Genomic DNA, 18,416 nt, shown 5'->3' on the forward strand with positions numbered 1-18,416 from the left:
GTGGATTATACCAAGCATGATTCATGTCCTTAGGGTGGAGTGCTCACCTCCCTCGGAGCCCTTTGTTGACTTCCACAGGCATGAAATCAGCAGACTCAGTACGGGAGAAACACCAGAGGGTTTCTGTCTGGGCAGCTAATTGCCCATGGCTTTGGGAGTCCTGCTAAGGAACACAGTTGATCAGAAAGCTTTCGCAGAGCTGAACGTAGCCTTCTCATTGTTCAAGTGGACTCATGGTTTTATCTGAAAGGCAGGGAGACAGAGAGAGACACAGAGAAATCTTCTACCCACTGTCCCACTCCTCAAATGCTTGCAATAGCCAGGGCTGAGCCAGAAACTTCATATAGGTGAAAAGAAGCCCATGGACTTACTGCTTTTCTCAAAGTGCATTTGCAGATAGCTGAATGGCAGGCCGAGTGGGGACTTGATCCTAAGCACTTCCGTGGAATGTCAACATCCTTAGTAATGGTTTCACCTGCTATAGCACAAGTCCTGTCGCCAAATTACTTCTTAACACTATTTAAAGACTTTGATGCTTGCTGTTGTAATGTCTGTGTTTTTGTTGTTGTTGTTGTTGTTGTTGTTGTTTTGGAGGGGAGCAGGGGAGAGCTTCATGGTTAATAGCCAAATATGTCTCCACGGAGTGATTCTATTTTTCAAAATGTTTCCTTTCTCTGAAAACAGTTTAAAAATGTCTTTAAAAATGCTATAGGGAAGTTTATGAAAGACTTTCATGACTATAGCAGAGACAGTGCCTGAAATTCTGGTGTCCATCTTGTGAAGTGAGAATAAAGAGTAGAACATGTTATGAATAGAATTATGTAGAAGACATAGTGGTTAGTTCAATAGCGACTTTTACATGTGTTAGAGTTAACGGTGCAGCCGATTTCAGATTTTGCCAGATTGGTTTGCCTCAAAAATTACAAGAGTTGCGTCTAAGCGTTTCTTTCGGGAGCCGAGTTTTTCGGAGGGGAGTGTGAACCACATCACTGTTTTGCAGTGTACATGTGGACACCCAGCTGCCCAAGTGCAAAAGGACCCTGCTGATACACTATCTGTCTTCGGGTTTATCACACACATCAACAGCCAAGGATGTCCGCATGCCTTGTATTACCTGGTAGAGCATTTGCATATAACCTTCCCACATCCTCTCATTAAACCCTTAAATCGTCACTCCATCCTTCTCATTTCCCAATACAATGGAAATACCATGAGAACAGCTGTTACACTGTATTGCTTGGGAACTAATGAGGGAAAGTATGCCTGTATTTGGTATAGACTTTTTAATCCAAATATATTTATCCTTCAGTTGGGTAATTCCACTATAAGAAATTCATGGCTATGATAATTCAATTAGTCTTTGATCTAATTCTGCATAATCATCTCTTAAGATATATTATCAGCCTATCAATTATTATTGCATACTTGTTTGTTAGCTTAATGTAGTTTGTTTTCTTAGTATATTATCTTATAGTCCTATTAGGACTACAATTCACATATGTGAATAGACTTGGGAGATGTAACTAAAAGTCAAAAAAAGCATTAGATCACCTCCCAAAATATTCAGTCCTTGATACACTGACCACTGTTGAACACAGACTGCATTATATTTTTGTGAGTGGTACTAAATAAATGACACTAATTTATAGAAAAAAATGGAATCTTACTCATCCAGGTTGTGTGATACTCTGTTTGGACTTTGGAATAGTTTCTTAGCATAAGGTCTCTCGGAGTGTTAAATGTATGGACGTGTGTGAGAGTTTTTAGTGTAAAAATATAGCCAGGCACTGGATGTCTTAGAAGATGAGACTTAGCACATGGTTTCCACAATATTTTTTTTCATTATCCTAGAAAAAAATATATGAGAAATTCACATGGATGTTTTGCTGAAGATAAACATCAAGTGCTGAAACTCTTTTCAAACTTAAATTAGAGTTGGAAGCAGCTTCATTCCTGACAGAAATTAATTCTGAAAGGTGCTTTAGCTTGCTTGCCGCATGGGGTTTTCTTTGCTAAAAACTTGCTGTGCGACTAGGAGGAAAGATTGCTTATTCACAAAACTTGACGGTTCCTTTCTCATTTTGGGGATATCTGGAAAATTCATGAAGACTTTAGCATCCAACAGCAATATTGTTTTTTCAGATTTGCTGTAGCCAATAATCACATAGAAAAGTTGTGGCTGACTTGTAACTGGGGATCCTGCTGGGGTCTTACCACCTTTACTGTTTATGCATTCAGTAGAGTAAATAAATACTTACTTGTTGTATGTGTGCAAGTTGTATAGGAATAACTTTGGTTGCCCAAAAAGGAACTTGAGAATTTTGAGAAAGGTTGAGAAGGCATACATTTCTTCCTGAAATGTGTGAAGAATATGTATGATATATAGTATTTAGCTTAGCTCTAGGACCCACAAGCATTTATGCTGATTTTGGTTTTAAAATGCTTTAAAAAAGCAGTTCCTCAGCTCTCAGGGTTCCTGCATGGGGTGATATCATGAACACACATTTGAACTAAAAATACGGCCTGTACTAATAGGCTCTCTACAGTAAATGCAATGCTCTCTTTGGATAGTTAATAATGTGTTTTAATACAGTGTATAATAAAGTTTCTGCAGATATGTTTTAACACAGATTACTTGGGTTATATATTTCCAGTTAACAAGGCATCGGAGAGTATCCAATATAAACTGGAAAACAGATTTACACAGTGTTAAATTCCCCTGGATGCTGTGGTCTGTAGAACATTATGGACACTACCGTTTTCTAACTCATGTTTTCATGTTGACAGTTTTTAATAGACTCTCTTCTAAAAAAAAAAAGTCAATATATTTAATTCTCTCACAATCGAAAGTGTTACCAGCACAGATTAGATCTAGCGTGGGTCCCACGTGCAGTCTCTCAAGTCAACAGCCAGTGTGCACTGCTTTCCTCCTTCCATCCTCCTGGGATTCCATTTAATTTCCTAAATTTTGCTGTGGATAACAAAGGTAGCATGAAAAAATATGCACTATAAAGAACTTCAATTATAATGTACAGTTATGACATTAATGTAACAAATGCATAGTAAAGGAAAACTATTAGCAAGAACTATCAGTCTAAAATGTATGGACTTTAGAAATGCAGAAAAATGAACATTGTCTATTCTGATCAAATTCCAATGCATATCTACTATAATGAAATACAATAATAAAGTAGAACTTGCAACCTTAAAACATAATATATGCCAAGTAGTGAAATGGTAAGTTTGAAATGAAATATACCCTGATGCTGTTAGTATTGTCCCCAAATTGGACCAAGATCATATATAGCTCCACTATACACTGCAATATAGCAAGCATAGTTATATTTGCTTGCAATCTGCAGAATTCTGTTGTTGACATACCAGAAACAAGTAGATCTCAGAATACACAGATGAAAATGGAAAGGAAATTAACATTAAAATGCACCTGTTTCTTTTTAAAAAGATTTACTTATTAACTTTTTTTTAAAAGATTTTATTTTTATTATTTTTTCATTGGAAAGGCGGATATACAGAGAGGAGAGACAGAGAGGAAGATCTTCCGTCCGATGATTCACTCCCCAAGTGAGCACAACGGGCCGATACTATGCCGATCCAAAGCCAGGAGCCTCTTCCGGGTCTCCTACGCGGGTGCAAGGTCCCAAAGCTTTGGGCCATCCTTATTAACTTTTTAACTTGAAGTAGAGAAAGAGCTTACGCAGACAGAGAGACAGAGAGCTCTTACATGTTCCATTTCATTCCCCAAACACAATGAATGGAGCTGGACCAGATCAAAACCAGGAGCCAGGAGCCTCTTCCAAGCATCCTGTTTGAGGGCTCAGACCTGGTGGCTTAGACCGTATCCTGCTGCTATCCCATACACCTTAGCAAGGTGCTGGATAACAAGTGAAGCAACCACGAGTCAAACCAGCACCCACAGGGAATACCAGCACTACAGGTAGCAGCTTAACCAGTAGTGACACACTGCTGGCCCCATTCATTTCTAAATATGGGTTCCAGCAAGTTCAAATGACTTTCGTAAACAATGGTACCAGCCACTGAGTCTACCTGTGAAGAACTCAGAATATCCTGGTGTCTTGTGAGGTGAGCACAGCCTTTTATTTTTTTCCACAGTATTAACTAGTGAAGGTGCATGCCCTTTAAATTTATTTGTTTCAGATTAGGATAGAAAAAGCCAACAGAAGGAGCCAAATGGGGAATATAACATGCAAACCTAGTGCTTTTCTATGGAAGCTATTGAAAAATTGACATTGCTTGTTGAGGGAAGGTTGAGCAAGAGCTCGAGAGAGAGAGGGGTGGTGGGAAGAGGCAGTGTGGAGGAACTTTCTTGGCCGTGTTTCTGTTAAAGTTTTGTCTAATTTTCACAAAATGCTCTCATGATACCAAGATGTCATTGTTCTTTAGACTTCAGTAGTTAATAAGAAAAGCAGCCCCTGGTGTCGCCAAATCCTGAAACCAAAACATTTACTCTCAACTAGCTCATTTTGGCTTTTCATTGGTTCACCATCATGTCTTAGTAGCCATGGCTTTGGTTGTGCTGTGTCTTCAGGATCATCCTGGTAAAAGAATCATCCATCACCCATTGCAATTATTCAAAGCAGCACTTCAAGACCCTAATCACACCTGTTAAAATTTTCTGTTGAAAGTTCATCTGGGTTTGACTGTTCTGTTGATGCGGTTAAAACTTTCCTCTATTTTGATTATGCTGAACCAGTTGAGACACACCAGATCCTGGCTATTGTTCGTGCACCTGACTGTCAGTCTTCTTTACTATGAATCAACAGAGATTGACTACTTCCTGGAAAAGTGTGAATGGATGATCTCTTGCTGTAAGCTTCATCTTCCACATAAGCATTTGTCTCCTTAAAATAAGTGAGCCATTGATAAACATTTCTTTTAAAAATATTTTTATTGGAAGGTCAGATTTACAGAGAGAAGGAAAGAGAGAGAAAGCTCTTCCATCCACTGGTTTACTCCCCAAGTAGCCCCAATGGCAAGAGCTGAGCCTATCCAAAACCAGGAGCCAGGAGCTTTGTCTGGCTCTCCCACACTGGTGCAAGGTCCCAAGGCTTTGGGCCATCCTTGACTGCTTTCCTGGGCCGCAAGAAGGGAGCTGGATGGTAGGAGGAGTCGTTGGGAAATGAAGCAAAGTCTATATGGGATCATGGCATGTACAAGGTAAGGACCTTAACCACAGGGTCCAAATTGATTTCTTTGGATAGAATACCCACAAATGTTCCACAAAGAATTGATAATTCCACCATTGTTCCAATTACTATCTACCATAAAATTGTTGAGTTTTGCTTCATTTTTTTTTCTGTTTGGCTTGTGAAAAATTTAAATCAGGTGCAAATTTAGAAAAGATACAGTGAATTCAGGTACCTATGCTCTAGCGCTAATATTTATTGGTGCCTAGCTGGCTGGGTTTCTTTCTTTTTTCTTTTTTCTTATTTCCAGAATCTTGCTTTATCATTGGATTGTCATGCAGAAAATGCCATGTTCATTATGGACCATTTCTTATGTAAATACCTTAGCAGAAGTGGCAGCTAAGAAATTCCCACTTTTTTCAAGACTTTGTGTGCAAATTTATGCCATCATCAGGAAAGCACGATTGAGCCAAAGCCACAACATCATAAAGTTATTAATGGAAGGTGTTATTTTAAAATCTGCTACATTATTAATAAACTCTTAATAAATATAACAAACTGTTCAGCTTCAATTTTACCAGGGTTCATATTACACTGAAGAGGGTTGTGTTCAAACTGATGCAATCTAAGTTTTAGTGCCTGAAACCGTATCCTATTCAGAAAACCTAATTAAAGTTAGTATAAACTGATTTGGGTTCAATATTTTTAATAAATGCATACAGGGTGGGCATTTGCCTTGGCACTTTAGCTTCAGGTTGAGTCACCCGAATGTTTGACCGACTGCCTAAGTTCACATCCCAAATGTAACCTGAATTTTAATCCTGTTGAGGTGTTTAGGTAGGGGATGAGATGGTTAAGGCAGTAAATTGATGTTTTCTTGTCTCTTTGGGCACCTCTCTCTCTCTCTCTCTCTCTCGTTGTCTCTTTCTCTGCACCTCAAGTAATTTAAATCAGTCAAAATGATCAAAGTATATGTGTGCAATGTTTGCATAATACAGATTATCCACAAAATTTGATACATCAGTTTGAGCACATCAGTTCGTGTTTTAAAGCTTAAAACCTAGCAATTTTTTTTTTTTGGAATCACACTTTCCTGGAAGTGGTATGCAAGTAAAGAAGGCTTGTCCCTTGAAATGTCATCTCACATGCTTTTCTTTTGTATTTTGGAAAATAACTGAGGAATAGATAGCTTACACCCGCACTTGTTTCTTGCTCAGAAACTAACACTTTTCTAACAAAGTACAGAACTGTCTAGGTAGTGAGTAACGGAAGCATGGATCATATTGCCTGTGTGTCGTTTCCCCAAGATCACTGTCCATTGTGGCTTCTGATCTTGTGCTTAGAATATGACTGTTTCCAATATTGTACTTTTTCTTTGGTTGAGAGAGTAAATCTACTCCTTATTCCTGGTCCTGTCCAGAAATCTTAGATTTCTTTCCTAGAATGAAGTCATAATTTAAACTGTAACAACTGTATAATCCTTTAAGATTCTTTAAAATTATCATTTTGGGGGACTGGTCCCATACATAGCAGGCAAAGTGGTTTTCTGCAGTACCTGCAGTGCCTGCATCCCATGCAGGTGATGTTCTGAGTCCTGATGCTTCACTTCCAACCCAGGTCCCTGTAGTGTGCCTGCTAATATGCCTGCCAAAGTGATCCTACACTTCTACAGGAGCCACACAGGAAGTCCCTTGCTTTGCACTGGCCTTGCCTGGAGCCCATGCACGGATCCACACAGGATTAGAAACTGCGTGACAATGCCCCCAATAGGGTACTGTGCTCGTGTGTCCTGCTGTAATAGGGGCAAGTGTCTTCACTTCTTAAGACTTCACAGGACAAGCCCATGAAAATGGAACATCTTCAAGAAGCAGGAAACCTCACATTGATGAGGTGACAGTGTATGTGGGACAGTAAGCCCAACCAACTTTCTTTACCTTAGAGACTGCAGCACGTTAGGTGTTCGGAAATACTGTTACAGATATTTAGGATTGTAATGATTGTAGTAGATTTTATCAGTTATCTTTTAGAGACACTTCTCTAAGTGCACCTGCTAGTGTAATAACCAAACACAGAGTATCTTCTCTTCTGATTTCTTAGAATCATTTGTGGAAGATGTTATCAGATTGTCTTTGGAAATTGACAAAGTTACAAAAACGAATTTTTTTTTTTTTTTTACGTAGAAGCATATTATTAATTGAACGTGTGGCCCAGCACAGACTGCCTCATGCTCCCTTTGTGGGAATTGCTGAGTGGGCAAATTGGAAAGGTTTCCTGAGAGAGAGCCTTTCCCAGGTGGGTGTCAAGGAAGGATCAGAACAGGTCAACCAACCATCTCAGCTATGATGGACTATGTCAATCAGTGGATTTTTCAAAGACCTCATAGTGCGTGGAGTGGCAAGACTGACAGCAATTCATAACTGTTGCAAAATCGAAACCATTTGAGCAAGAACCTCAGAGCATGCCCTACATCCGGGACCTGGGGAGGGTGGGAAATTGGGTGGGCCTTCTCCCTTAATACCCCCCTTTAAACATGAAGGTAACAATATGGAAAACATACTAGTATTATCCACTTTCCTGTAGCCCTTGAACCTTCTTACCCTAATTAACTATGTAAAGATTGTCAAAATAAAATTTTACATATTAAAAAATAAATGAATAAATAAATTTAAAAAAAGGAAGGATCCCGACCCAGTCACGGGTTATTATTGAAGCACCATTGCTTCAGACACACAGTACCAGGTGTCCTGTTCTTCCGGCATCAGCTTAGTGTTTCATTGGATGTAGTAGGAATCAGGGCTACTGAACTGCTTGGGAATTTAAGAGATGATTTGAAAGGGAAAAGTAGGCAGCTTTGTGTGGTCATTACCTTCGATACACAGAGTGTCCACCAGGGCTGATTACCTGTTCAAGGCTCAACTGAGAGTAGCTGCATTTCAGCCCTCTATGGCAGAGATGGTTGATGTCAAATGCAGTCTGCGCTGCCTGTCTGTGGGTTCCATAAACACAGATTGCACCAAGCAGGGATGGGACGTGTTTGAAAGGAAGTACTTCTGCCCTGATCATGTCCCAAACTTTCTCTTGTAACTATTCTCCCAAGCAGTACAACTGCTTGTGAAGCATTTGTAGTCCCTCAGGTGTTATCATGATACTAGATATACTCCAAAGTGTACCGGAAGAAGTGCATAACGCTATGCCATTTCATGAAAGGCATTTGGGCAGCCATGCAGGTTGGTATCCTCAGGAAGGACCTGCAATTAACCCCTTGTGGATTTCAGGGACAACTGCAGACATATGTGTGAATATGATATGAAATGGGAGTGAGTGCAGTGAAAACTAAAACCTTTCCTGTTGCAAAAAGCCAGTAAGCTTTTACATAGCAATTAGCACATAAGAGAGTAAATATGAGCAGAGGACAAAGGCTGAAAATAGCCTTTTTATTTCTATTGCTCTTGCCCAACTCAGCTGAGGTCTCCTCATCAGAGACTGGAAAGGTGTGGACACAATTATAAGGGGGTGTCATTATCCACTGCCTTAAACTTGTATGTGCTCAACAAATAACCACAGGATAAATGTGTGGAATTAGGGAAAAAAAAATCAGTTGCTTAATGCCCTGATTAATCTATTGAAGGATATCAGTGCCAAAATGTCAGATGGTCATAGGCATTTTCTTAAGAAAACATCGAATTTCCGCCTTAGTGTCTTAGCTGCTTTTAAACCTAAGCCCATATAGAGAAATTCTATCCTTTAAAGAATCAAATAAAGTAGTAACAGACCATATTTTAAATATTTGATATTTAAATCATTCAACATCTTACTAGTAAATTTTTAATTTAATTACTGCATTAATTTTAAAGGTTAAACAATTAAAATATTTGTGTTAAGTACTGACTTTCATGTTAGAGTATTAAGTAATTAAATCCAAAATGTAGCTACAGTTATTAACCTTGAAGGTATTACTGTTGTAAGAAAATATAAAACATTATCTTTATTTGCTCAGCCATTCAGCAAATCCATGTTGGGAACTATTTTCAGGCATTGTTCTAGGCTCTTGGAGGTATGACAATGAATTAAAGAGATAAAAGCTTCCATAGATACTGTATTACAGTGAGCAAAGACAGGAAACAAACAACAGAAAGAAGGCGTAAGCAAGTAGAGACTATCAAGTTAAAAGCCCATACGGAGAACAATTGAATAGGAGACATTCAAATAACATTACAGAGCAGGATTATTTTGCACAGAAGGGAGAAGATGTGTGTTTGAACAGAAATATGCATGAAGTGAGCCTAACGGGTCCCTGGGAGAAGACACTCCAAGGAGATGGAACATAGGGAGAAGGAGACCTGAGTGGGGAAGATGATGGTCATGTTCCAGGAATTGCCCTGAAACTGTTTGAGAATGAAGGAGTGACTTAGGGGAATCACATGTGGGTGTGGTGTATGCAGTCAAAGTCTCAAAGGCAATGGGGGAAATGGAACACTGACATGATCTCATTCAAGCTTTAAAAGGGGGGCCGGGCGTGACCACAAGACGTGAGAAGAGGGAAGACCTCTTAGGAAAGCAGTGTTGGTGGACTTCATGTAAGGGTCGGGCAGAATACCGATTCTGCTATTTTTAGCAAATTCCCTATTTCTGCATATAACATCTATACAGTACCAACATGCATCTTTTTTTTTCTTTTTTAAATTATTTTTTATTGTCATTTGATGATGCAGTTCCACATATCCTGGGCACATTATCCTGGGCCAACAATATTTTGCTTTTTGAATCTGGACTATGTCGCTTCATTCTCCTCTAGCCTGTAGAATTTCCTGTGAGAAGTCTCCTGTAAGTTTAATTGGCATTTCTTCATATGTCAATTGATTTTTGTAGGTGCACATGTAAGGATTGTTTTCTTATGTTTGATTGAAAAGAACTTGATATCATGTGTCGTGGTGAAGATCACCTCTGTTCTGATTTTTTTTTTTTCATCTTTCTGTTAAGAATGACTGCCACAGCCTCCACGCTCTCCTGCTTTCCTGGAAGATGGCTGTATTTTCCCCAGGCTCCTAAACAGTCTGATACCTTATCTATAAACTATTGCTCTAGAGGGTTTAAAATATGTTTTATTCAAGATTGATTCTTAATTATTTGAAGGGCAGTATTTTTTAAGAATTAGGAGGTCTATTACCCAGTTAGGAAGGACTGATTCCTGTGGAAAAAGAGCCAGGTGTTTGTATGATCTGATTAGCCAAAATGCATCGCTTCAAGAAAATGAAAAGATTGGTGGGGAGCACAGTGGATTGCATACTTGTAGATGACCCAGTGGGACACTTGGTGCCTGTATCACACCAGAACACAGCACCGAGGGACATGATTCAGGTACTGAGCCACAGATCCAGTAGGCGTAACATCCCTTGACTGATCAGTCAACAATAGCGCTCAACCTTCACATTTCCCAAGTGACTGACCTGGTAAAGTTTGCTACCTGCTCAGGAAACATGAGTGCAACAGAGGAAAAACAGAGCAGACCCCTGATGCATTGAAGCGATATAGAAGAATTGATTCATGGGTATGCACTCCTTATGCAACTCCCGATACGTTGACCTGGGTGAAGCCTTCTCTTGGGGACCCCTCCTGGCAGGCAGAATTCTTTGTTTCTCCATAAAATCTGCTTTTGTTTTCCTTGTTCACCTGTTCATATCTGTATCATAATTCTCCATTGTTGTGAGACAAAGAACCAGTTCAGAAATTCTGTAACAATATGGAGCTTAGATGAACGGAAGAAGCGAATCTAACTGGCGTGCTTTTTAAAAATTTTAAAAATATTTTCCCCATTATGCGACATCTTGGATAGATGCAATTTGGTCTTAGGTGAAGATATAAGCAAATAGTGAGTTATAATGAGTTTAAATTACCCAAAATTGTTTGCAAAAATTGTTTGTGTCCCACCTCTGGTGTTCTCTAAAGCTAAAATTTCAGCCCCCTCAGTGATTAGAAAAATCATTCAACAACTGTGCATCCACTTACTGGCGTTGATCGATGCCCGTTCATTTTGATAATTCACTTGGTCCTAAACCTTGGCTATGTCACCTTTAGCATGTGCACTTGAGTGTGGCATAAACCGCAAGGGAACTAAAAGATGTTAAGAAAACAAAAGTGCCCTATATAATCAGCCTAGTTTATCACAAATGCTATATCACAAAATAAAGTGTAGGCCTTTTCCCTGCCAGCTTTAACTCCCAAATCTCCGCCTAGCAGTCACTGATCTGTGTGTTTGTCTGACAGGTGCTGTCACAGCTGACACTGCTTCTGAGGGTCGGCTTCATCATGCTCACCTTGACTTGCATTGGCTTTCTTCTGGATCAAAGGCAAGATGTGAAACATCTTTTGTTTTTCATTTCATATTTCATCTTTCCACTCTTTTACTCAATTTATGAACTTTCCACAAAGCAGGGAATTGTCAGTATGTTGTGTGGCGTTGTGATGTAGTTAGCACAAATGTAAAAATCTTGGTATTCAAATCTTTGTTACTTTGGAGTAGCTCTCCCAACAAGTAATTTTTTTAAGTGAATGGATGCAAAGGGTCTAGAGTGAGAGGAAAGTCCCCTCATTTGCTAGAAGTTCAGCCATTTAATACTTTGCCAACTGAAAGGAATCCAGCTTACTCATGGATGCTTAAACTAAGCAGTCAGCTGATGATAGAATTTCTTTTAAAGGAATTATTTACTTTCTCCTGTGTGTTTTCAAAGCACTTCAGAGGGATATACATGTGTGTCAAAACACGCTTCTTGAAGACTAAAAGGAATGTTTATCACTCTATTGACACCAGCATGCAAATGCAGGGGGCATGCGTTTACGTGTGAATAATGATTTATTTCAGACCCAAGGCTGCAAGTGTGGAGACTCTCCGTTGCCTGGTGTTCCTCATGCTGTACAGACTTGGTCACCTGAAGCTGATGGTCCCTTCTTTGTCATTCACTTTGGAGGTAAGACCTGGATTGTATATCTATTGCATGCTTAATTCTTTCGTTCAGTAATGTTGCTGTTTTCTACTTAGTCACCAACACTGATGAAAAATCTCCCTATTAATTTTCTGTTCTTGTTATTTGTGTCATTTTGAGCTGAATGATGCCGAACCACATTTTCCTGGTCCCTCGATTGATCCATTATGGTGTTGTTGGACTCATTGCATTGCATTAGCATTGGTAAATAAATCAGCTCACATCCTGTGTTCTCAAGAAGCGAGGTTAGTTTTGGCAAAATGCCATTGGATCCAGCTTTTAAGCTTTTAAAGTGAAAATTGCGAGATGAATTGTCAGTGAACTACAAAACACGACATTTGCACAGATAGAAACCCGTGTGGCCAGTAAGGTGTTTCTGCAACTGGAAAACCTGCAGTAGGAGGTTTTCTGTGATGACAATGTTACTTTCCAAGACTTGCACCAACTTTGGGTGCGATTACTTCAGATATGAGGTGATGCTGCAGAGTACTTCTCATTTTGTAAACCAGGGATTGTATCACTCGGCTTCCTTTCTGAGCAGCCTGTCGATGACATCAGAATACATGATGAGGAATTTCACACAGATGTGAAACACACATACTGAACTTTTCTCCAGCATCCACAGAAAACTTATTTGGAAGTTTTCATTGTTTTATGATAAATCCAGATTAGAATAAACCCTTTCAGAGAAATACTGATATTTATCAAAATTATAATCATGGATACCCTTTAGTGACACAAAATAAGATATATCATCTGTAAAATAAAATCAGGAAGCTCTTTAGTACCAATATGAAGTAGTCTTAAAAGTATGTAACAACCAAATGTGAGATTGGCTTACATTTGGCTAATGCTACTACTTGACACATCCAAGTATCAAAATCATGAGAGTGAAATATACTCTTATGGATATTAATGTATAACTCTGTTATTGCATATATGCAGATATCTCTAGAAAGATCCAACAGAACTGATAGGATAGCCCGTGAGAAGGAAATGGGCGGTATGACTGGAGGAAAGACAGAGGATAAAACTTTATTATTAAATTAATATTACCTGCCGTCTTTAAAGTTTCTGAACCATACATGTGAAGTATTACATATTTTTTAAAAAAACATGAATAATGATGACACATAAGATATTAGAATCAGGATCTTGAATTAGTCTACTTTAATACATTCTGATTTAAATAGACATTGAAGTACATGTATTGTATACATAGATCCTGTTTGGGGGGATTACAACCCACACATAGTTCATGAAATTCAAAAATCTACATTCAAGGGAAAAAAACATTAAAATTGAAGAAAATAAAATGATAACATTGTAAATGAGGGAGTACAGCTTAAAAGCAATCCCGTGTACTGGGTATGTGGTAGTAGTTCCTCTTACACGAGCCAAAAGCAAATGGAGAACATGGGCTTTAAAATGAGCAGTGTTTTCAAATATGTGGGATGTGTGTTTTCCAAAGCCCTTTTAACGTGTTGGTCTTTGGCAATTGGATGAGGGAGGAAAATGTAGCATATTCAGTTTTTGATTAGGGTGTAACAACGGTAGTGAGATACTGATGTGATTCATAGGGAAAAATGAATGGTTGAGACAGGAGCTTTGAAATGACACTGGCTAAGTTTGATTCCTGCCTTGAGAACTCACTGATTGTGTGTCCTAAGACAGCTGCATGACCCCTTACATGTGACTTGCCTTTCTAGATGGTAGTGGGAAGAGGTAAGAGCAATGTTCTAATAGGGTTTTGATGATCAAATGAGATTATAAATAAAAGAAATGTAGTTGTAAGTTTTAGGTACTTTTCTTTTTGCTAAAGTAGTTATTATTGTATGTGAACTTCATATGTTAAGAAACAATTCCTTGGGTTTCCCTGAATGTCCTTGGAGACACCCTGTGTGAAGAGTGGGGCAGAGCAACTACAGGCAATGGTTTGAATTTTTATTTTTTTATTTTTTTTTAAGATTTATTTTTATAATTTTTTCATTGGAAAGGCAGATATACAGAGAGGAGAGACAGAGGAAGATCTTCCGTCCGATGATTCACTCCCCAAGCAAGCGCAACGGCCGATGCTATGCCGATCTGAAGCCAGGAGCCTCTTCCGGGTCTCCCACGCGGGTGCAGGGTCCCAAAGCTTTGGGCCGTCCTGGACTGCTTTCCCAGGCCACAGGCAGGGAGCTGGAAGGGAAGCGGGGCTGCCGGGATTAGAACCGGCGCCCATATGGGATCCTGGGCGTGCAAGGCGAGGACCTTTAACCACTTGCGCCACCGCGCCGGGCCCCATGGTTTGAATTTTTAATCTGAATTCTGAGATACAGTGTTATGTGTCTCTGGTTTCTCCCCTATCGAGCAGGTTTAATAAGAGCTAACATGCATTGAGCTATTACTATGTTCTAAAGGCCTTACTGTGTCAGTTCTATTGATCTTCTACCAAACCTATGATGTAGTCAATTTCATCTTCATTTTCCTGCTGGGAAAAGCAAGGGATGCAAAGATTTTGTTTTAAGTGAACAGGACACAATGCCACAAAATCTGAAACCATCACTCTTCATCACCAGAAAACAAAAAGCATCCCAGGTGTAACATGGGAGAAGCTGGGAGAGCATGAACCTGTAATAAAATGCCTCACCCATTTCACTGCCAGCATATTCTGAAAGGACAATCATCCTACCCCTGACTGAGCTTTGGTTTACGGTTGAAATGGCAGAAGACACGGAGAACAATGCCTGCTCTCCATCTTGGCACACACTGTCAAGTAATAGGCATGGACTGTGATGTTCCTGCAAAATTTTCCTCAAGATGCTGTATAACTGGATTGGTTCCACATAGTGTACTGGAAAAATTAGGAGAGAACAGAGATGAGTGTTGGACAAACTTGAGTTACCATTACTCATTACTGTGTATCATTTATTGCTGTTACTAGTATTGTTTCTATTCCGGTAAGCGTCCTCTGATTTGAGGACAACAAGCAGATATGGTAAAACCAGGCAACTCTGACCATCCACCTTTCCCCCTGTGAAGCATTTTTTTTCTTTTCTGCTTCAACATGTAAAACGTTACAGCCAGTTATCAATTCCGAAATTCTTCATTGTGAATTTCAGAGTTGTGTTTTCTTCCTTCATTTGTCTTTTGGCAAACTATGTCACTCTTTGCCGTTGGACATTCTGTTAGTACAACTGTCCTGCGCCTGTTACCAGGAATTAAGAAAGCCATGCACAACCTTAGTGGCTTCCTTCAGCGGCAATCAGGGCAGACTGACAAGGAGCGATTAGACCAGGAGGAAGCAATGTTCTCGCCATTCTCTTTGAAGCTATCAGGAGAATCGGTGTCAGTGAGGCATGTAATCCCCCTTCTATAAATCAGTGCTGTATATGTTGGCACCAGCAGCTGGCAACCCCTTGGTTCTCCTTTGTTTGGCTAAAGGTTGGCTAGTGGCTTTCTGTTCTGCTGATGTGTGATGGAAATGTTTGCGTATAATCAATCCTTCTGCACTAAGAAAACACACTGCTAGCTGTACTGGTAGCTAGACACACAAGGAAAAGCACATGCTCAGATAACAAAATGATGGATCTTACAAATGCTTTTACTTAGATGATAGGGACAGTACTCCATCGGAAACGTAAAGTATGATTTGCGTTTGATCCTATGGCTCATATCCACACAAGTGTTACCGATGATGTGGGGTGACTTCTAGACGTAACGCATTTCCACACAAACATACGTGTCCATCTGGTGTATGCAACTGTTAAGACACGCTCCTTTACACATTTCCTTGATGGATTCAACAAATACGCCACCAACTCACCTGTGCTCATTTCCACCGGCTTTCAGATTCATAAGAAACTTGAAAGACATGTAAGCATCTGCTACCTTCATCCATTTAGTCATTTTTCACTGACACATTTTAACACGTGTCTTGTCTGCGGGCTCACGTGTGCTCTGTTTATATCTGGGCATTTGCATTTAGATTAATTTTCTGGTCTCAGTAGTGTTAGTATCAAGCTGGTTTCAGCTTGATGGATACCTGTCAGAAGGAGAAGAAATCCAGGTGAGAGATGGACAGATAAGGAGAAAAACTTATTTACAAGTACTTTGGTTCTTCAGTGCCCTTTTTTTCATGTACCTTAATTAACGAGGTAGTTTATGGTGTTCAAAAAAGCGTTAGCTTTGAAGTCACACACAAGATTACGTGGCCATGCTTTGCCAGCCCGTTGGTTGTGAAATCCTAAGGAAATTATTTAAGATACCCTGCCTCGTTTTCCTTATATATCTTCAGCAAAAAGAATAAAATCCAAAGGAGGTTCTTTTGAGATTCAAAAGAAAAAATAGTTTTAAATTCAACATAGTATCTGTACTATGTGTTTGAATATCACTAATACGTATTAAACCCAATGATCTATGTTACATAAACATATGGATATATTTAACAACAATTTTTTGAGAAATATAAACCAGAAAATAGATACCTTAGCATATTCTGCTCATCAATAACAACTAGTGTGGAGCTGATTTCACAAGGTGTAACCGCTTTCAGCTTCAGGACTGGGGACATGGACTTGCCCTTGCAGTTAAGTAAGACGGAGTGCCTGCAACCATCATTCAGCTCCAGCTCCTGATTCCAGCATTCTGCCTCTGCTTACCTGGAAGACAGTGGTGATGATGCAAGTCATTTTGTTTCTATTACCCATATAGGGGCCTGGGTTGAGTACCCAACTCCTGTGTTCAGCTTTCCTATCCCTCCAGCTTTTACAAGAATCTGAGGAGTGGAGCAATAGATGGGAAAAATCTTCACTCTCTCCCGGTCTCTCGCTTCTGTCTCTCAAAGCAATCAATAAGGTTTGTCTGTTTTATTTAGGACACATGGGGATGGGGGAGGAGAGAGAGCTTCATCCTAAGTGTTCACTCCGTAAGCTCCACAGCTGACCAAGCCCTGTGGTCGCTGCATGAGTGGTGGCAGTAGCCCAAACAACTAGGCCAGCATCAGATGCTTTTCCAAATATGTTTTGGAAGCTGATTTGGATTCAGAATAGCTGGAACTCAGTCCTGGTCTCAAGAGGCTGCGTTGAAACTGTTGGTCAGATGGCAGGACTCTCTGGAGGCTCAATGAAGTCCCACGCAGGAGCTGATGTAAGTCGCTTCCTGGGAGGGTCAGGCTGGGGGTCAGCTCCAGTCCCGCCATGGCCTAGAGATTGTTCACAGAGTCAGCAGGGTGTCTAGGAACCTCAGCACGTGGGCATGCACAGCACAGCGGCTGGCTTGATCGAGGCAGCCAGCAGAAGAGCTGGATTCTGGAAGGGCCTGGATCTTCCTTCAAGGCATTCACTGGGAGGAGTCAGGCTTCCCCAACATGGTCTCTGATTTCATGAAGCAAACAGACTGAGTGAAGACTGTAACTCCATTGGCAAGATGCCTTCACCCTCCTGTGTTCTGCAGCACAAAAGTGCATCACAAGCTCCACCTCCTTGCCAGGGGATGGGTGATTCCGGTGAGGGATCACGAGCAGCATGCATTCACTCTTTACTAAAAACCCAGCAGCTGCTTGCCTTTGATGTGACTGTGATGCTCCATCAGAACCACAGCTTTGCACACAGGTCCTTGATGCTTGTTGTGTAATTTATAGTCACTTTCATGCTGTTGTCAGTTCCAACTACAATCACTTCTGTCTACCTTTATTTCCACTCATGTAAGACTAACTAGAGTTACCATATAAAGAAGTAAATAACATAAATATACACATTGACAATTTGTTTCAAGAATGAGAAATACCAAATCTTGCATAGAAAGGAACAGAAATGTTAGTTGTTGTCCACTTACCTCTGAATGAGGTAAATAAATAATGCTCACAGATTGAGTGCTTTTTCCTTAACTAGCAATTCATTTATTATTCATAAGTAAACATCATCGATAATTTTCTTTTGCCGGTTGACCATTTGGTGTTCTGAATGGCTCGAGTTCCCTCTCCGTGTTCCCAAAGGTGCAGCCATAATTTTTATTTGAGATGCTCACTACCATGCCTTTCCTTGACAAATTCTAAATTGTGACAGTTGTAAAGCCACCAAGAATCAATATTTGATTTTGTTTTTCAACTTTTGCCTACATATTAGAGTAGTATCATGATGCTTATAGTTTCTTACAAAAATGTTTTTGTTTCTAAAAATTATTATTTTCTTGAACAGTTATAGTACACTCATTTTAAAATATGGATTTTTTTATTTGAAAGGCAGAACGAAATAAAATGAGAAAAAGAGACAGAGAGAAATAAAGTAAG

The 18,416-nt window shown here is 39.7% G+C and overlaps 1 protein-coding gene across 1 annotated transcript in view; it reads left to right on the forward strand.

The window, feature by feature from the left end:
* The window catches only part of AGMO (alkylglycerol monooxygenase), a 292,645-nt gene that overhangs the window by 150,673 nt on the left and 123,556 nt on the right, over window positions 1-18,416 (forward strand). Inside the window, exons 11-12 of the mRNA XM_040964982.1 lie at window positions 11,430-11,512; window positions 12,025-12,130. Of these exons, the coding sequence (XP_040820916.1) occupies window positions 11,430-11,512; window positions 12,025-12,130 (189 nt within the window). The remainder of the gene's footprint in view (window positions 1-11,429; window positions 11,513-12,024; window positions 12,131-18,416) is intronic.

This window comes from Ochotona curzoniae, unplaced genomic scaffold, assembly GCF_017591425.1.
Source record: "Ochotona curzoniae isolate NIBS_2020 unplaced genomic scaffold, NIBS_Ocur_1.0 scaffold_3835, whole genome shotgun sequence".
In the NCBI taxonomy this organism is placed as follows: Eukaryota; Metazoa; Chordata; class Mammalia; order Lagomorpha; family Ochotonidae; genus Ochotona; species Ochotona curzoniae.